This window comes from Phoxinus phoxinus (genome assembly GCF_949152265.1).
Source record: "Phoxinus phoxinus genome assembly, chromosome: 12".
Taxonomy (NCBI): Eukaryota; Metazoa; Chordata; class Actinopteri; order Cypriniformes; family Leuciscidae; genus Phoxinus; species Phoxinus phoxinus.
In genome coordinates, this window is record NC_136887.1 from 30,226,312 (window position 1) to 30,248,119 (window position 21,808).

Here is a 21,808-nt window from a genome sequence, read left to right on the forward strand (position 1 = left end):
GAGATCTAAATTAGTCATCAACATTTAATGAACTCAATTGTTCTTGTCCTTGTAAAACTATGTATATTTTAAGAAGTGATATTCTTCTAAATGGGTTGAACGAATGATCACCTTTTCGCCATCAACCCCAGCGGGCCCAGGCAAGCCGAGTTCACCCTGTTTGGATGAAGGAAACATACTTAGAGAGGAACAGAATTTATATTTCTCATCATGCTATTAATAAGTTCAAACTCAGTGACTTCCCCCGTCTCTGACAATCACACGTTCCAACAGAGCCACTTGTTAACAGTTTAACACTGTGGAAATTGATAAAAACGTGAATGAAATTCACCTTTGGACCTTCTTTTCCTGTTTGTCCCGGGGGTCCAGGAGGGCCAGGTGGTCCCTATTTGGGAAGCAAACGGAACAGACAGAATTAAAGCTTATAAAATGGTCTTTTTGGTAAACCCACTCTTGCATTTTGAGAACCACAAACCTCCGATAGACCTCATTTTACGACTGCTATAAAACAGGGAAATGTTGTTCCAATATAACTCTTAATGTGTAATCAACCCAGTGGGATCCGAAACTTTTGGAGTATGAAAACAACATCCCTTAACAATGTTGATGGCATTCTTCGAAGGAAATATTGCTATTCTTCAGTCTGATACAAACCATAATTATTGGCTGATCTTTTTAATTTCCTTGACACCATATTTCAATGTATCAGCACAATGAGCCGGCAATGTTTGTGGTTCGATAAACATCTCAGACTGATTACACTGTTGATAGAAATGACCACAAAGCCTTGCAAATGTCAAAAATAACAAATTTCCTAATTTTTCCTCCCATTTCCCAATTGCTGTGTGACAAAACACAGACTTTCAAAGAAGGGCATCATCCAGAACATTTAAACAGACATTATAATTAATGTAACCACAAGAACCATTCATTAAACAACCCATATACACATTCTCAGAACAAGAATACGCACAACAACATTTGCTACTAATTGTATCTAATTTCAAAAATCTGTCTTGGTATGTTACATGAAGCATAGCCAAGTAAAGTCAAATCATTTGAAAAATTATTTTAAATGTAATTTTGTCAGTCATGTTTACTTCACTGTCTTACAACATAATGTTGCATGCACACTACAGACTGATAATAATAATAGTAGTTACATTAATAATATATAATACAACAAAAAAACATTATTTACATAGTGTTTAATTTGGAAACTACAAAAAAATAATGATATTATGAACGGTTTTATATTCACACGCAGATACAGTGAGTATTTGTTAAGGATTAGGATCAGGCTGCATATTTAACCAAAGCAGAAAAGGCAACCCATGCTATATTACAGTTACCGAGACACTGATGGTTTTGATGGCCTGCCAGAAAAAAAAATCAACTAATGTCAGACCTCAGAACACATAATGGCATTTTGGTTTTAATACAACCATGAATTTACAGTCATCTGTGGTTTACATAGTTGCATTACAGGAAGTCTAACCAGTAACTTCAAATGTACATTAATCCAGATGACCAACTGGCAAAAAATAACAGATTTATAAGTTGTTGAGAAGATTTTTTTTTTTTAGCAATTACCATTAATAAAATCACAACTCACCTGAAAGGCATCTAAGAGTTTGCCATTAAAGTCAATGATGTCACCAGATGCTGATGTGCCTTTCTCGCCGGGGCGGCCCTGCCGGGATGAAAAAAACGTTACACAACTGACCACACAAATCTGCAAGTATTCTCAGATGTGGAGAGGTGTTTCTCTGGTTTTGTTTTGTAATTCTAATGTATTCAGAATGTCCTCACTGTACAACATCCCCACTGGTATTTACGAACAACCGCAGAACTGATTTCTTTCTGACATTATGTTTTAATGTTATTTAAAGTACATTATGATAAATACTTCGATGTTTCATGTGTCAGAACTTCCATTAAGGGAGACATGTATTTATGCTCCATGTTTTGCACGGTGCATTGTGGGACTTTTTAAGGAATGAACGTTTCAGTGTACTGGAAAGATTTTGCAATTGAGACAGCCCTTAAAATGACAGACTCCCTGATCAGTGTCCTGACTACTGAACTAGGGAGCTGATTGAGACACACCCATGGTCAATGGGTAAAGTTCAAACTGAGAATCAAAATGGGGAAGAAATGTAATTGAAGTGACTTTGAACATGGCATGGTTGTTGATGCCAGACGGGCTGGTATGAGTATTTCAGAAACTGCTGATCCACTGGGATTTTCACGCACAACCATCTCTAGGGTTTACAGAGAATGGTCTGAAAAAGGACAAATATCCAGAGAGCGGCAGTTCTGTGGGTGAAAATGTCTTGTTGATTCTAGAGGTTGGAGGAGAATGGCCAGACCGGTTCAGCTATTAGAAAGGCAACAGTAACTCAAACAACCACTCATTACAACCGAGGTCTACAGGAGAACATCTCTGAACGCTCAACACGTCCAACCTTGAAGCAGATGAACAACAGCAGCAGAAGAAGACACACCGGTGTCACTGTCAGCTAAGAACAGGAAACTGAGGCTACAATTCGCAAGCCTTACCAAAATTGGAATAAAGAAGATTGGAAAAACGTTGCCTGGTCTGATTAGCCTCCCACGACACGCCTCTCAGGGAATGGTCCTCTAGAGAATTTCGTCGCTTATGTGGAATGAGTTCTGGTGAATAATGGATCCGCTTTTACCATCTGTCCACAAGCCCCATTATGAACCCAGAGCCCAGCCAGCCATCATCTCGCTGCACGGATATAAAGCCAGAGCCAAAGCAGAGAGAGAGCCAGAGTCTGCCGCGATGCACAAGTCAGCGCCAGAGAAAAAGACTGAGCCAACCATCGCCCGAGCTCGAGCGCCACAGTGAGTCTATCCAGGTGTGTGAGCCGGCAACATCATGCGCAGTGGGAGTACTTGTGGAGTTTTAGGGAACGGGGGCAGACCCCACCCACACTCCCACCCCTTCGGCTCTGTTGGGCTCCGCGGCTCCTCAGACCCACTGGCTCCACCTCAGTCCTCTTGCTCCATCTCAGTCCTCTGGCTCCACCTCAGACCCACCGGCTCCACCTCAGTCCTCTGGCTTCACCTCAGTCCCACCGGCTCCACCTAAGTCCTCTGGCTTCACCTCAGTCTTCTTGCTCCACATCAGTCCTCTTGCTCCACCTCAGTCCTCTTGCTCCACCTCAGTCCTCTTGCTCCACCTCAGTCCTCTTGCTCCACCTCAGTCCTCTTGCCCTCTTGCTCCACCTCAGTCCTCTTGCTCCACCTCAGTCCTCTTGCTCCACCTTAGTCCACCTCAGACCCACCGGCTTCACCTCAGTCCTCTTGCTCCACCTCAGTCCTCTTGCTCCACCTCAGTCCTCTTGCTCCACCTCAGTCCTCTTGCTCCACCTCAGTCCTCTTGCCCTCTTGCTCCACCTCAGTCCTCTTGCTCCACCTCAGTCCTCTTGCTCCACCTTAGTCCACCTCAGACCCACCGGCTTCACCTCAGTCCTCTTGCTTCACCTCAGTCCTCTTGCTCAACCTCAGACCCACCGGCTCCACCTCAGTCCTCTGGCTCCACCTCAGACGCTCGTCACTGTGTCTCCGTCTCTACTAGTTCTTAGTTAGTTTCCTTGATTGTTAATCAGAGCCTCACACCTGTCTACGTTCAGTTTGATTACCCTCTCCATGTATTTAGCCTTGTGCTTCCATAGTTCCTTTGTCCGGTATCATCTTTATTTATTGTGGTTGTGTTATGTATTCTCCTGCAATCTCCTGAGTGTTCCCTGTTTATTTCATTAAAAACTGTTTTTGTTTTCTATCTCTTCGTGCGCTTCTTTACAGCATTTTACAGTTTTTGTTTGCATTTATGCAATAGAAGAATCATTTTGGTTCTCCCCAAAGAACCTTTTAGTCAACATTTGATTTTTGATTTATTTTTTACTGTGAAGAACATTTAAATAATCTAAAAAACTTTTTTTCCAGTATAAAGAACATTTTGTGCAATGAAAAGTTTCCATGGCTATTAAAGGTTCTTCATGGAACCACAGATGCCTGCCGTATGATGCATCATTCCTCACCGTTTCGCCCTGGGGTCCTTGTTCTCCAACATCTCCTTTATCTCCCTGAGAAATACAAAACCCACAATCAATCACACTATAGAGGCAGATGCCTCAGAGTAAATGACATCTCTCGCATGTTACCCATTTACTGTAAGTCTCGTCTTTGTAGGAATCACTGTGTATAAATATATAAAAGAGAAATAGCTTCACTCAGCACTCACCTTCAAGCCTGGCAGGCCATCGGTTCCTCGGTCACCCTGAGTACCTGGCTCTCCCTGCTCGCCCTGCCAAATGTATAAAGAGCATTTAAATTAATATAGAACAGATTGCAGAGAATAAGATTGCAGCAAAAGATGCTTGAACAGAGCAGTCGGATCCATATGAAGTCCATTACACTATGAAATCATTCTTATTATGCTGCTAATGATTAAGTAATAAGAGGCTATGGTCAAATTGAGCATATGATCAAACCCAAAGAAAATGCTGCATGGGAGGATTGAAAGAAACTAAATGAAAGAGTGCATAACAGAAGATAAATACACGAATGAGTAGGTAAAAAAAAATATTATATGAAGTCTCATTTAAACACCATAATGGAAAAGGACCTTGAAAACTGTATGTTTTTGGATCATAATTATGAACTTTTCAAAGTTCTGGTGTAAAAATTAAACAAGAATCTGACCTTTGACCCTGGGGGTCCCTGTGGTCCTGGGTAACCCTGATCACCAACTTCACCCTGTAAAACAGTTAGGAAAATGTAAAAAAATGCAAGGATAAAGACACAAACACTTAATATCATACGTCACTGTGTCAACACCACTGATCTATGTGAATAACTGGATTGCTCATTGCGTTTTAAACTGGCAGCAGGCGGTGAAGCCACTGGAAGTGTTCGAGCAGCCATCTTACGATTCCCTACCGACACCGGGCATCATTGACTTACAGCCAAAACATCGACCTAAAATCACCTGCTTAGGTATCAGTTGGACATAAAAAGTCTTAAGATATATGTATGTACATTAATTGATACTTTGAACGTTATCTGTAATATTTATGGTCTTTCTCGGCAGGATAAGCGATTGTTAGAAATTGTTAAGATGTGTCTTCTGCACACTGCCGACACAGGTAACTGAACTAACAAAAAATAGATTTCTTTATGTAAGTAATTATGCAGGACATATTAAGCATGAACATATATCTTGGATTATTAGCAGAAATTGATTCGAATATACAATAAATATTACTATACATTCAATCCTCTATTATTATTTTGCACTATCTTATATAAAAAAAGAAAATTCCATTTCATGTCATCTTTTAGTCAAGATGAAAAGCAAGTTTTACTCCATTTACTTTCTTAATGTCTTAAGGTCTTATTGGGAACACTGCATAATTTCACATGATTCCAAAGAAAGATCTTGGTCTTGGTATTAATGTTTTAAGCTAAAAGCTTTCTTCAGCTCTGAAACAACTTTCCTTTTCGGCTGACGTCATCCTCCCCTCCCGCCACATATAAAGGCCACTTTTCAATTTTCATAGAAAAAAATCAAGTTCAGCTCTACATTTTTCTTATTTCCCATTTCACTTAGAAATAAATCACATTACTGAAGTAAAAAGGGTTGCGAATGCGAACACTATTTCATGCTGACTTTATATACAACAGGCCCATGCGACTCCAACACTGGCTAAGAACACACTCACATGTATGTTTCTCATCTTAGCCTCTCACTCACAAACATGCACTAAAACTAAACTGATATTACACATTAAAAGTCTTTCTTGTGAAACAGGCAGAAAATAATCCAAGACATCATACAGATGCCAGTGCAACATCAGTGTGTTTAAGGACAGCTAAAGCCAGCAAGCACTTACTAGCACAAAGGACAAAACACTCAAACATGCTGTTCACATTTATGTATGCCGAGAGGGAAGAATTTAGTCTTTCATAAAACTGAGAAAGCAAGACATTTACCTAAAAAACAAGAAACATCTTGATCACAAGGATGAGCACACACACACACACACACACACACACACACACACACACACACACACACACACACACACACACACACACACACACACACGGTTTGTGTTTTTATCTTACCGGTTTTCCTGGTAAACCTCTTTGTCCCTGCAGAGAGAGAAAACATGTTTGAAAGAAAGTAACATACAATTATATAATGTAAGCCATGAAGACCATGACCATGAAGACATAAACAGCGCTGCACGCTCACCTCTATTCCATCGTGTCCAGGAGCACCCTAGAGAGACAGAGAGAAGTATTTAAGAGTTACTTTAATACACCAAAGTAAAGTTTTAAAGAGGTACCGTCCACAAAACGTTACAGTCCGTGTTTGACTGATGCCAGAGCTCTTTTCTTGAAGGAGACCAGCGCTATAGAACCAAAAGTCATATGTGCCAGTCCTAAAGTGCATCATTATTACATTAAATGGCTTGATCGGGTTAGTGGTATAGTTTCACATTAAATATCAAGTTAAGTCAAGCCAAATTTATCTGTATAGCGCTTTTCACATATCGTAAGATATTTATAATATCTTAATATTTTCATGTCTCATAGTCACAGATTAGAGCTGGGGAATAATATAGTTTACATTTTGTGACAATACAAGCAATCAAGCAGTTGAGATATGCTATATAGTATAATACGCAAGTATACTATATGTATGCGAATAATGTTGGACATTATACATATAATTATATATACAACTACTGCTGAGCGATAATATAGTTATATTTTGGGACGAGATATGCCTGGTTTCACCTCAGGATGGCATACATATTCTTTTTAATAAACCAAAATTATGTCATTTAGTATCAGAAGAGAGGCCACTTTTGATTGCATTTTATTTAGTAATAGTTCTAAAAATGTTGGTCACAAAGTTAATTTTCACTGTTTTTTTTTTCTTTTCTTTTTTTCTTAAAGGGATAGTTCACCCAAAAATAAAAATTTTGTCAACACTTACCCTCAAGTTGTTCCAAACCTGTATGAGTTGACGGTCTTCTGTTGACGATTAATTAAACAGTTGATGGTAGCTGTTGACTTTCATAGTAGAAAAAAAAAAAGTTAAGTCAATGGCTACCGTCAACTGTCTGGTTACCAACATTCTTTAAAATATCTTCTTTTGTGTGTTCAGCAAAATAAAGAAAGTCATACAGGTTTGGAACAACTTAAGGGTGAGTCAATTATGAAATTTTTTTCATTTTTGTGTGAAATATCCCTTTAATATGAGGTCTGTGCAGAGACTGGTGTGTCTGTCATTTAACCACTAGGGGGCAGTGATATAAAGCTTTGGTTATTTTGGTTGAACGTTCACCATCAGATTTTGGGCACCAATAGCAAACACATTCTCATCACTGGTACAAGGTTATCATATGTTTATTCTACTTTTATAATTGAAATCAAGGTATGTGTGTGTTTGTCATACACAGAAAAAGAGCGTACATAACATGCATCTTGTGGAGGATGTGAATGTAAAAACTCCTTACGTCAATTAAGCAATGTTTTTCATTTTGTAATCGATATTCTTGTCCTCATTCTGGACCTAAATTATCTACAGAATGATCGAAGACATGCCCCCCCATACATACAGTTGCATACACACAAACAATCATGTCAACTGTAGTAATTTATGTCAAGCAGACTTCAAAGCTGGTATTCAGCCACAACACAGAGAGACATCATTTTCTGTTCCTTGTCAAAAATGAGCAAAACCAGAGGAAGCGCTTGGGAAAATCAGAAGCCCTGTGCTGTTCGCTTTCCCCGTCCTTCCTTCAAGCTGCGCTTCTTAACAAGGTGGTTTTGCAAGCGAAAAACACAACAATGGAAGATAACTAGCTGGTAAGATGTCAGGGAAACATCTGTGACCAACATGGTGCAGAATTTCATAAATCTCAGCTTTCATAAAATGTTTCTTTACACCAGAACAGAACATGTCGTCTTGTTTTATTCACAGGACTCTTAAAGCTCTACTTTTGCCAGCACAGATACCGTACACACTCTCTTTGTGTTTCTATGCATTCACCAGAGGTGTCAAAAGTATTCACATTCATTACTCAAGTAGAAGTACAGATACTAGGGTTTAAAATGACTTTTGTAAAAGTTGAAGTATCAACTCAAGCTTTTTACTCAAGTAAAAGTGTAAAAGTACTGGATTTTAAAACTACTTAAAGTATAAAAGTAAAAGTAATGCAAGGCAAAAAATGCCATTAAGGACAAAAACTTAGACCGCGCCAAAGGGGCCTATAGTGCATCCCAAAAAAAAATATTCTAAGGCCATAATGACTATAATGTTATATATATTAAAATGTAAATGTTGAAAAACTTGTGAGGCACTAGGCCACCTGTTTCAGCCGCATATAAGGATTTCGGATATTGCCATCTTTGTGGGGATATTTTGACACTATAATGGTTGCGCGCACACACACACACACACACACACACACGCACACTCTCTCACTCTCTTCTCTCTCTCTTCTCTCTCTCACACACACACTCTCTCTCCTCTCTCTCACACACACACACACACACACACTCTCTCTCTCTCACACACACACACACACACACACACACACACACACACACACACACTCTCTCTCTCTCCTCTTTCTCACACACACACGCGCGCACGCACACACACACTAACGATTATGTTTGCCACTTATCCCGCGATTGTCATACAGTAGGCAATATTGTAAAAACGGCTGTCCCCAAAGCAATATTTGACGCGATTTGCCCCGTATTCTTGAGCACAAAACTGTTGATTCATCATTTCTCCCTCGCTTACCGCATTTACAGTAGGTTTCCTTCGGAGGAGTTTTGCCGCTTTGCACAACCAAATGTAACTACAGCGCGCCGCGCGGACAGCCTCTCACAAGTTAGAAAGAAAACACAAAGCCAATCAGTTTAGCGATGTGTGTTCAGGAGGCGGGACTCAGATCTAAAACAAGCAGAAATGAAATAGGAGTAACGAGGCTATTTTTCAAATGTAAGGAGTAGAAAGTACAGATAATTGCGTGAAAATGTAAGGAGTAGAAGTAAAAAGTCGGCTGAAAAATAATTACTCAGTAAAGTATAGATACCCAAATTTTCTACTTAAGTAATGTAACGAAGTATTTGTACTTCGTTACTTGACACCTCTGGCATTCACTGTATGCTATGTTTTTGAGACTCATCAAATGATATCAGAATTGTGTTAAATGGGGGTAAAATAGGTGTTGGAACTTCACTTGTTTATATATTTGTGTTAGGTGACTAACAGTTAACTTAAGAGTTTACCTATTTTGACACTTTCCCCCCTGTGTGATTCTTAAAGACTGGCCAATATAACATATTACAATATAACATATAGCCTAATAATATTATATTACACAATATAAATTATATTTATATAAATTATTATAAATATATTTATATAAATATAATCAGACTTGTCTACAAATATATACATTACATTTGACATATACACTGACATATATCATTAAAAAGTAAAAAATATAATTTAAAAGTAGCCTCTTATGCTCATCAATTCTGCATTTATCTGATCAGAAATACAGAAAAAATCGAATATTTAAAAATATTATTACATTTTAAAAGAACTGTTTTGCTTTAATATATTTCTTAAAATGTAATTTATTATTGTGATGTTATGTGATGTTATAATTATTATATCCTTGCTGAAAAAAGTATTAATTTCTTTAAAAAAAATCTTATATATACTTATATATATAAACTATAGAGGCAGACGACTCAGAGTAAATGACATCTCTCGCATGTTTGCCAAACCCCTAAATGCCATGTAAAATCAAGTAAAATTAGTCTGGTCATTTAAAATGTCAGCCAGGCGACCTCTTTATATGTGAATGAATGATTTTTGGCCAGAATAAGCTATAATATGCTGCTGATTTAGTGTTGAAAGTCAACATTTTGGCTTGTGAAACTAACAGTCAGAGTGAGAGGACAGACAGTCTAATCGAGCAGAAACAGAAGAGAATGTGAACTGGCTCTCTCATAATCTGCCGCTACGCAAGAATAATTCCTGGTATCGTGAAAAGAATTGACAGGCTGTGTGTCGGTGAGAACCAGTCAAGTTTGAGCTCTGGGATAAGAGTAAATATTCCATGAATGCTTCTCATGAATCATTCCGACTTCAAGTTCACGTGTAAGCTATACCTTTATGATAAGACACTATAAAGGATGAACTTCATTTGAAGGGACCTAAGGCGAGAAATGTTGTGAGAACTGTTCCTGAACCAGGACTTGCTCCATATCTCTTAGATATATCTTATAGAGTTCGTCAAAAACACACTATGGCCGTGTCTTACCCAAACCAGATGAGTCTCGAGCCTTAAAATCTATATTTGGTTCAGTGCACTGGCATCGGCTGTGGTTTCTCAAACTCCCCGTCGGGGGAATGATGAACTGGATTTGCCCCCTTCCCCTCTAACCTCTCTCTCTCTCTCTCTCTCTCTCTCTCTCTCTCTCTCTCTGAGATGAGAGGCCAGAGCGGAGCAATGCTAATGCCTTTAACCTTTAAAGTACAACCTGTAACTGCTGTAAACCACAGGCTGCTGTAGTACAAAAACATCTTCAGATAATAAATACAATTGTACAATCAGGGCCCCTCAGTTAACATCACTGTTCGGTGTCCTCTTGGTAGTAGTGCCCTACGCCGTCTGTTTAAGCAGCTTGTTCAAATTACTTTGCTAAAATGAGCTAAAGCAACACAATTCTTGCAAAATTTGTCACAATCTATTGAATTATGTTTAATCCATTTAAATATAAAAATTTAATTTAACTTAATATTTTTTGTTGGCACTAAATTAATCATTTTTGTTGACAACTAAAGCACTCTGACGTCTCAATCATGAATAACAATTTGTGAATCAGTATAGCCTATGGTGTACTGTACACAAATTTGGACACTAAGGTCAGTAAGGACTCTGGCTCACTACACATTATACAATATCACCACTGGTATTTATGAACAACAGCAGAACTATACTGTCCTAATTGATGAACTTTACACAGTTATTGAACTGAATCAACACTGAACTGACTTCAGTTGAACAATGATGACACCATTGTCTTTGTTTGCATACTCGATCAATATATTCCTGTTTATTGTGGCCACCATTTAATAATTCGTTCCCTTGTTTTAGTTCAATTGTGGCAACAAATTAATAATTCGCTCTCACAACTTAATTAATTTCCTCAATTTAGTAAATCTTGGCCACGTTGTACTAATTAGTTCCCTTGTTTTGATTGAACTAAATTATTACAACGTGGTCATGATTTCATAAAATGGAAAAAATGGAAGGAATGAATTAGTAAGAAATTAGTCAAATGTGCTGATATATTAGAAAGTCATGGGAACGAATTGTTCATTTGTGGCCACGATATACACATTTATTCCGTGGTGTGTGGTGTTTGAAAATGAGGAGGTCCTCACATTTTTTATATACATCAAATGTAAATGAATGTCCCTGTTACACTTAATTTTCCAGGGTAAATAAACAACACATAAAAAAGAGAGACCAAATACAATTCTATTTTGTATTTTTACACTAACTATGTAATGTTCTATTTATTAAAACCAAGTATAAATTTCATCAAGTTAGAGTTTACACATTTTTTTTTATTTATTCCCAAAAATTAACTAAAGGCATTAACATTTTAAACGATGTATATTATTTGTGAACTAATGTTCAGCTTTTCTTTTTGATAGTCAACTTATTTTCATCAGTCATCAAGCTTGCACACACTGGTCACAGACACAAAGATGACCCTTTCATTTCCACAAAGCCGTTTCCGCACTAAAAACCCCCACAGTCCTCATGTTCTCGGCTAAGTTTTATTTTGACGTGACAAAGCGGTGATATCTAAGTTGTTTACTTCATTTTGAATTAGTCTTCTCATTAATGCCATCATTGTCTTCATTCAGGCCGATTCGAGAATGCGCACGAAAACAAGAGGCGGGATTTATCGCGCAAACCAATCATATCCAGTCATAACTGATCATATCAAATCAAAGCGCGATACGTGACTTTCCCCCATTCATTCTCAATTACCCCCCACAAACCCACTGCACGCTTTGGGGGGTCTGTTAAAAGTCAATGGGCTCAGGGGAGGCAAGAGAGACGTAGACTCCAGCTGTAACTTTCCTAGTATCGCTATTAGACACTGTTACTTTATAAAAACAAATGAATTTTACACTTTTTAATGTCACATTTTTGAGGAGACACTGCCTCCCTTGTCTCCTCCTCGTTTTTCATGTCATGTGCAGGCATCCGTAATATCATACTTAAAAAACGTGTATCCCTGATGTGCTGTAACCTCGGCAATTTACATTTGATGACCCCTTTATGCACATCATCTTTTTAAGTATCGCGGAAGCAAGTAAAAACGATTGAAGCGTCTTACTGTTTCTCCTGTTGGGCCACGGGGGCCGTCCTTCCCAGTGTTCCCTGGGGGCCCTCTAGCACCGGGAGCACCAGGAGGGCCTGGAGGTCCAGGTGGGCCAGCTTGTCCTTGATCACCCTGATGAAAACATACAGATATGTGATATACAGTACAATACATTTTTCAAGTAAGTCACAGGAAAAGAGAAGAGACACACATAAGCACAGACAACATTCTCTTGAAGTATATATTTCTTTCTTTTTTTTATGAAAAAGTGAATGGAAGAACTATGATGTTTCAAGTTTCATCAGTTGTTTATTGTATACAAGTCATTTGACTTTTCTGAATAATAATAATAATAATACATAAATAAATAAATATTTACAACAATTATTATTACAAATACAATTTCAGTTTTTTACTTAAAAATTTCACGTTTAATTCAATGTGTTCCTTGCTTTGTAATTATTTGTGAAATTTACAAGCACTTTCTTAGTGAAAATTGCTAATCCTAGACTTTTCAGTGTATAATAATGGCACAATTTTGTCACTACAAGGTTTCCTTATACTGTATTTCTAAGGGGATGAATCTCAGGAAGACATTTCTTTACAAGTGTATCTATAATCAGGACAATTATTTTGTATTATTATTATTTTTGCATTGTGCCATTATTTTGCATTCAATTTCCTTATGCAAAATATAATTCCTAATATTTGTAATGGGGTAAAATATGATACAGATATTTTTTCGTGACATTCACCCTGAATCAGCCACGTTCACTGAAGCAGCAGCTTGCATGCAACGCTCAGATCCTTTAGACATGGATGAGGTTATTTCATTGTAAATATTGAGACACAAACAATAACACAAGCAATCACGCTACATGACATAAGTTAGAAATGAGGAAGAGGAAGATCTAGTATGGGGAGTGTCCGCAGCACATGCCTTGCACACATGCTACCTTCAGCATGCGCCTCTGGAAACTGGGCTGATCGGCCGAGATGTAGCCGTGATCGTAACGAGGAAAGACCATCTGTGCGTGTGAGTCCCCCATAGTAAGAGACAGGACGTCCCCAGAAGAACAGACAGAGGAGGAGAAGACAAAGGAGAAACAATATGAGCATTAAAACACTCAGACAGAGGGATAGCGAGGAAGCTGAGCAAGATCTCAGGGGCCATGAAGGGAAGACGACCATCCTTGACATGGAGAAGCTTGGAGATGAAGGCTATGGCAGCAGAGAAGGGACAAACCTTAATGAGAATCTGATTACTATGCAGACCTGCATGAGTGCCATGACCCTGCGAGAGGAACAGGATGAACAGGGGAGCAGAGATACACAGACCAGTCATCAAAAGAGCTTTGAAAGAGCATTTCACTGCCACCGGAATGAGAAATAACAATCCCAGACGAACACCTTGCAGAATTTTGCTCACATTAGCTTAACGTTCAGACCAATGATTTGGCTTTTTTGAAATGTTCAATGTCAACCAAACACTGCGTCCATTTGGACGATTAAAAACTCTGTTCCAAAATTGACCAACGTCTTTGTCAATGGATAACATTCAAAAGTTTGGGGTTCATAAGTTTTCTTTTTAAAGAAATGTATACATTTTATACTTGTACTTTACAAACTGTATACTTTTCTTGATATAAAAGTGATAGTAAGACATGTATTCACAATATTACAGAATATTTATATTTCAAATAAAGGCGGTTAAATGTTCTTTTGTACTTTCTATTTATCAAAGAATCTGGAAAAAGCAACGTATCACGGTTTTCACAAACATATTAAGCAGCACAACTGTTTTCAACTTTGATAATAATCAGAAATGTCACTTGAGCAGTAAATCATCATATTATACTGATTTCTGAAGGATCATGTGACACTGAAGACTGGCGTAATGATGCTGAAAATTCAGCTTTGATCACAGGAATAAAGGACATTTTAAAATATATTAAAATAGAGAACACAATAGTACTGTTTTTACTTTGATTAAATAAACACAGCCAAGAGACTTCTTTCAAAAACATAAAAAAATTAATATTATTTTGTGGAATGGTTCAAATTGGATATGGATATTATGACTGGATAAGTTATTCAAATTCATGCCATGTCATAAAAATAAAAATAAATGCTTGCAATTTTGACTTGCTCTAAATGCAGACCAAAAAGGACAATGTGTCTGGACTGCCTAAAATAAAAAAAAATAAAAAAAATAAACATCCCTAAAATTGTTGGTCTTGCCACCTTGAAATAAAACTGGACAAAAACCATGGTTTTATTTTTGCTGTCTTAAATCACATCTGTCTGGAGAACATATTTATGTGTGCTTGTCTCTGTAAACCACATTCATAGGGCTGGATTGTGCTGACAGAAAGCTGCACGAGAAGCACAACACTTTTTCTCTGCCGCAAGACATTTGAAATAAGGCCGTACCATTGAGGTGAGTACAGATGTCACTTTCTCTCGGAAAAGTTTTGAGAATGGAAACAGACAACGAGTCACAAGTGTGAGGATTATTTCATAGCAATTCACCATCGTGCTAAATTGCGTTGCAGAAAAACAGGCACATGGCTAAGAATGAAAGTTAGCTTCAGAAATCTGAGAATTAAAGGCTTGCAAAAGAGAACGAGAAAAAAACAGAGCAACACAGAGAGAAAGTGAGCGAGTGACACAGCGTGTTGATGCCAGCGTGAGCATGAGGGTTGAGTTAGCAGGGATGTGGTGACCTGAGGGATGGTTGAGGTTTCCCACACTGCTGCTTTACTCAGCACTACACACACGCTCAGCTAACTAAGCTTCCCATTGACTTCTATTGTTCTTATGCTATATAAATTACACTAATTATATTTACTACAGACTAACCCCAACCCTAAAAATAAAACTTGTGGCAATTTTAGAAGAGAATAATGACATTATTTACTCTGTATTTTTCCTTTTCAGTGAGGGCTTCCCAAAAGGGAGGATTGTTAAGCTTTAGCTGAAGTCATTTTTTTTTTATTGTTTTTGTGCTCTGAAACATGCCATCTATCTCAGACACGTACACAGAAACACACACAGCACACTCTTTAGGGAATCAAAATATCAATAAACTCTATTCACACACACACACACACACACACACACACACACACACACACACACACACACACACACACACACACACACACACACACACACACACACGCGCGCGCGCACACGCACACGCACACGCACACACTTTTATATTATATTATATCATATTGTAATAGCAAAAAAACATACACATTTTTTTTTCATTTAAATAATTACAATTTTACTATGCATTCAGTCACAAAAAAAACTATTATTTGAAACCTGAAAAAGTACATTATCCATTGACAAGATTTACAATTTTGGAACACACTTTCAAAATCAACACTTTGGTTATTTCAAAATAGTAAAATATCGGTCGAACAATTCTATGTTTGGATTGGACCGTGACAGCAAGTGTGTGCGTGCTCATCCTAAAGAAACTGCCCAACCCGACAGAAAGTTAAAATTACGAAAATTAAAATGATTTGGATATTATTTCTTCCCATAAATCTTTACTTTAGTTGCCCATCTCGTAAATCCACATGCACATCCTAGTAATGCCACTTCTTTGGATGTGCGTGAAAAAAAGAATAAAGAAAGATTAAGAAAATATGAGAAAGAGAGAATATTGACGAAACGAATTCAGCCTTCTGTCACACACAATTCAGCCCTTCAATCCTGGTTTATGATCCATCATCAATCTTCATAAATGTGATTAACATCCAGTCAGGAATCTCTTGCATTTCTCTGAGGCACATTCTGATTATCTGATTCTAAGGGAAAATATGAATATATAGATCTTTTCAAAGTGACAGAAATATGCATGTACTACTGACCCTTGGCCCAGTGTCTCCTTGGTCACCCTAAAACACACAGACAAGACATACAATTAGCAAACACAGCACTGTATAAACTACAGTAAAGATGTTTCTACATTCCGAAAAGAAGTTGAGTGGTTCTTGATTGTGTGGATGGTTGCTAAGGTGTTATGAGTGTGTTATGTGGCAGATCGTGGCTGTCCTTAATAAGCTACTTTTGTTTCAGATGTAAGAGAAAGTTTCCTGACCCACTTAGCTCATTTAAACACACTAATTCATAATATAAACTGGCTTACTGTGCGTATAGTAAACCATCTATTTAACAACAAAAGAGTAGATAAATTAAATCAGGGCAGAGAATGAACATGACTCGGTTTACTAATTACTATAAATGAGAAACACTGATCTAGGCGAAAAAGCATCCTGAGGCTCCATGTTTGTGTTTTGTTGTGCTTTTTTTCTTTTTCTTTTTTTACTGCAATCAGGAAAAGACTTCAAGACGGTCTTCGTTTACCACAGGTTTCTTGTTCCTCTAATTTGATGCCTGACACAGTCTACATCCCCTCCAAAACATGTGTTTGAGGACAAAAGCCAATGCAAATGAAATTTGTGAGTTGTTTTAGAAATCGGAAAACATATGCTTGCTGGGAAGCTGAGATCGGAAACAGAATGAAACCATCCTGTCTGTGTGTGTGTGTGTGTGGCTTACAATTTCAGAAAGAAAGATACTAAAGGTACCTTATCTCCTTTTGGTCCTGGCAGCCCCTGGAAATAAATGAGTTGGGTGTGTTGATTAGACAGATTGTCCACAATGAAATATTGACATGACAAAAGTCTAAGGGAAAATCCAGCGTAGTTCAAAAACTTATCTAAAAACCATGCATGTGAACCATAATTCATTCACTAAGAGTTTTCAGTGTCTCAGTGTCCATAAACTTTCACATATACCTCATCTTCAAAGTTTTCAAAGTCATCTTTTTTCCAAATAGAATTATAGACAGCACCTCACATCTGCACTAGATATATAGCTGTAATCTTTGATCTTAAAAGTCACTTGTAAATAACATGATCAAAAGTCGGTGAATATGATGGACGTACAGCTGACTGAAAATGGTTTGAGTGAAACTGGAAATGAGAGTCTGAGACTATGGTATTTTCATTTTCCAATATGATATTTTTATGAGGTTGTTCACATGACCTTCTCACTGTGACCCATATCGGACACTTTTTGAAAACAAGAAATACAGTTTCAACTGTAAACTATTTTAGTTTTTACATCTAAAATGTTTATAAAAGAAAAATTGAGCAAGTTTTGTTGGCTCAAAAACCTAATCAATAAATGCATGTATACACACAGTACATGTGATACATACAGAATAAAATCAGATGCAACCGATTAAATTGCAACCTCTTACTCATTTTAGATATGGAATATTCTACAATGCACATCAGTTTATATGCATCACAGAATCCCACATTCCCATGCCCGATTGAAACCTACTGTATGACCACCTTAAAATCGTTCATGCAAGTCAAAACAAAACAACTGTCTTTCACCGGAAGCGACAGACGAATGGCGCTTGGAGGTGGTCTGCCTTCCAGAAGAAGTGGTTTACGTTACATTGGACAAATGGGCTTCCCTTGGCAGCGCTAAAGAGCACAGCAGGGTTTATAAACCACCGACTATCTGCACGTGCGCAAGCTAACAATGATGAATTCTCTCTTTTTGGTGTGTAATCCATTATTTCCATCCCATTTGGGGATAGACATACATGGTAAAAGGCACTTTGTGGAGTGTGTGACCCTATATCTGAGATGATAAATGGCCTGAAAACGTATATAGGAGTTTAATCCCTCTGCCACGCAAAAATAAAACCATAATTTCTCTTTTACACAGTACAAATGAACAGTTTTCAGATGTGTAAAGTTTGGTAGCTTTCATAAACCTATTATAAAGCTAAAGTTATTGGTCTACAATATTAGATACGGAACAGTAGATATTTGAAATTGTTTTTACCTGGCTTCCTTTAGGTCCAGGAGTACCCTGCAAAACAAATCAATTATTAATAAACTTTCAAAACGAGAAGTCTCTCCAAGTCTCTATGACACTCTGGCCTGTAGATCCGGCTCAGGTCACTCTTTCAATGCAAGTCTATCAGATTGTTTCACATCCTCCACAAGTCAAGACTCATAATTCTGATTGCTTAGAAAAGTTACACAATTGAGTCATCATTCACGTCCGTAGCACAAACAGTCAGTAACATGCCAGAGATTTAATGGTGTTTATGAGCAATAGTAGTTTAAAAAAAACAATAACAATAATCTTATGTAATCAAATGAAAGGAACATCTACTTTGTGGCCATTTCAGTTTCAAGCTTCTGCAAAAAAGTGAATTATGTCACTCATATGGCAAATACACATACTTCTTTGAAATGACATATTAGAGCCCCTAAAGGTACATGGTGATGGGGAAAAAATATGAGATGGGAGGAAAAATTGTCATTGCTCACTCGCTCGCTAAGAACAAAAGTTTTCGCAAAGTTTCTCGAGGGAATGCAAAACTTTTCAAATATATTTTTTCCGCATGTCCCTTTAGGGGCTCTGTAGTATCCAATTATATTTAGCCAATGCGAATGGCAAAAAATCACTTGAAAACTGATTTTTACAAAGCCATTTCAAGCTAGATTCATATGTGGTATGAAATCTTATTCAAATCGAATATCTGAAAACTAATTCCAGTCTGACTGCTCTGGTCAGATTTTGCGTAGATTTTTTGCTTGTCACTTTCTCATGTAACGTCAAAATAACACGTCAGACGTCATTGCAGAAACAATGATGAGGTTTGTCGCTGTCTATGTGCAGGTCGCGCAGAACATTTTAATATAATGGAGACTTCTCTGTGGTTTAGTGAAGACAACTTTTCTTTTCAAAGTGTCACACTGAGAATTCAGAACATCTTTTCCACACATAAATCCTTGACTTTTTAAACCTGGGGAATACTCACAGGTTTGCCATCCAGACCAAGTGGACCCTGAACATCGGAAAAAGAGAAAACACAGACGATTAAACCACAGGAGTCCCAGACAGCCCGTCATAAAAAGAGTAAGTGCAAGGATAGACTCTGAAAGGAAGTGTGAGGGATAAATCAAGAGATGAGGAGCAGGAGAGAAACAGAATTAAAATGATCATGTCTGGCCGTTATGTCATTCCTCTATTTTTAAGATGAGGATTGAGACATGTTTTTTTGATTTACAACATAAAGGCCTGGTTTCACAGACAGGGCTTAGATTAAGCCAGGACATTTAGTTAAATTAGGGCATTTAAGTAACTTTGAAACATCACTGGAGTGCACCTTGTCACAAAAGAACAATAGCACTGACATAGTTTACGATATGTCAGTGCAACTTTCCATCATTTCAATATTTAACAAATAAGATTCATAGTAGTCAATTTATGTTGTTCGTAAATCAGACTGAGAAATGAAAGCGTCAAAAATAGAAAGGATGTTCCACACTGGCAGCTTAACATAAATTATTTTATTACTTTTACACAAAAAGTGACCTTATAGGATTTATTTTTGTTCAGAAGGCCTGATGCTAAAGGTGAAACCCCTGATTTAAAAGTGTCATGAAGCACCTAGACTTGCTCCAAAAGTAGCAGTGTCAAATAATTCACATACTTTTGCATGAAGTGTGGGAGGTCATCAAAATGGCTGTGACCTTTGAACTTAGAAACATATATCTGTACCTTTAGTAGCACTCACACATCAAAAATTCATTCACACTTTTTTTCTTTGTGTTAGGGTGGGAAAAGGGAAACATGATAACACAACAGCATAAACAAAGAAGAGTTGAAGCAGAAGAGAAGAAAATAAGCCTTGTTGCAACCTGTGTGTTGGTCAGTCAGACTTGTCAAATGATAAAAAAAAAACTTTACTTTTGACCCTCTAGACTCAAATTGGACAAGAAAAAAAATCAAATAAGAAAAGAGAACAGCAGAGAACAAAAGAGGTGAAATTATATTAACACTTTTACTGGAGGGAGGAAAAATAAGGTATCAATTAGAAGAGATATTGAGAGAATAAGAGGCATGCAACACAGCCTGACAGCAACTACAACATCCTCTCTACCTGCTCAACACAGATCACTGAAATGAACATCTCCCTCCCTACAGCTCATGACAGTGATCACCTGATCAATCTGATTGGTGCAGAGCAACAGGTGAGTCTATAAATAGAGGATGATCAGCTCTCCAAAAACAGCAGAACGTCACGGAATTTGGTCATTTTTTGAATGAATAAATCAAAAGTAGGGCTGTACAATGAATCAAATCTCGACTAGTGTCTGTGAATATTAAAAACTCAAAGAGACTGCAGTTGTTCAATGCGTCTCTGGGAATGAGCGCTCAATGTGTGCTCTACACACACACACTGAAGCAAGCGCGTGCTTGTGTCAGCGCTTCACTGTAGCTATGAGGACATGATGTTACACATGTGAACTTCATCACAGAGCTGAGAGTCACTTCATGAGAATTTCACCATTTCATTTGATAAAACTATCGTCATTCATTCGTATCATACACACACAGAAACTGTAATGTCTTTACGACAACCTGTCAAAATAAAAGTTCGGTATAAACTCTAATAATAATAACGAAATCTATTAACTTATTTTAAAAAGGAATATCACACAAATTTTCATTCATGTTTTAATTTAAACAGTAAACTTGCCAAAACAATAACACCATTTTCTTTCAAAAGCACCATTTCTAAAAGTAAATTTGTATTTGTGCCTATAATGTTTTTTTTATTATTATTATTATTGTCAGCTGATAAAACCTGTGCTTCAGGGACCATATTCATGTAACATATAAGGCTTAATGTAGCTCTTAACTGGCTGAGATAAATGGTGATTAACACTAAACAGTAGAAAATCAGTCCAGTCTCCTCAGCTGTAAATGTCATTGGCTGTTAAAGTCTTGTGTTGCTTATAATAAATTGACATGTTGATAACACTTAGTCTCATAATGCTCTCAATTACATGTTGTTGCATACTGTATGCATTACATTAGTGAGTGTGGTGGTGCTTATGGGGTGATGAGACGGGTTAGTATGAGACGGGTTAGGCGGGGGTCACAGTATACTCACTACAAAAAACTAGACTACACCACTGGTGTTATCCCTGGTTTCTGCTTGTAGTGCCATAGTAACCATGGCGACAGATGTGGACAACTGCGTAATGTTTAGCGGCAGGCTGTTGTTTTGTTCAAACATTATGGATCATGGCAAGCAGACTTTGGGACAAAAGGATAACTAAAACGAGGATCAATATCAGCGTGGCGTTTTCGAGATGCCGAGAGCTCCGCGACAAACTTGGACTTGACAGAGAAGCCGAACAACAGTGATGCATTAGCAAACAGCACTAACAAGTAGTTCCAAGTCTTACAAATACTGTCTACT

At 37.6% G+C, this 21,808-nt stretch overlaps 1 protein-coding gene across 3 annotated transcripts in view; it reads right to left on the reverse strand.

Moving 5' to 3' along the window:
* col23a1a (collagen type XXIII alpha 1 chain a) overlaps positions 1–21,808 on the reverse strand; it is a 130,387-nt gene that overhangs the window by 5,981 nt on the left and 102,598 nt on the right. For 2 of the 3 annotated variants that reach the window (XM_079630068.1, XM_079630067.1), the window contains exons 2-15: positions 19,355–19,381; positions 18,367–18,393; positions 17,088–17,114; positions 16,368–16,394; positions 13,437–13,508; positions 12,496–12,612; positions 6,290–6,316; positions 6,160–6,186; positions 4,735–4,788; positions 4,274–4,336; positions 4,071–4,115; positions 1,616–1,693; positions 332–385; positions 112–156 (exon numbers count right to left, since the gene is read on the reverse strand). In XM_079630068.1, coding sequence (XP_079486194.1) covers positions 112–156; positions 332–385; positions 1,616–1,693; positions 4,071–4,115; positions 4,274–4,336; positions 4,735–4,788; positions 6,160–6,186; positions 6,290–6,316; positions 12,496–12,612; positions 13,437–13,508 — 582 coding nt within the window. In that variant the 5' untranslated portion in view covers positions 16,368–16,394; positions 17,088–17,114; positions 18,367–18,393; positions 19,355–19,381. Of the gene's footprint in view, positions 1–111; positions 157–331; positions 386–1,352; positions 1,377–1,615; positions 1,694–4,070; positions 4,116–4,273; positions 4,337–4,734; positions 4,789–6,159; positions 6,187–6,289; positions 6,317–12,495; positions 12,613–13,436; positions 13,509–16,367; positions 16,395–17,087; positions 17,115–18,366; positions 18,394–19,354; positions 19,382–21,808 lie in introns of all 3 variants that reach the window. The other variant, XM_079630069.1, reaches the window with a different exon arrangement.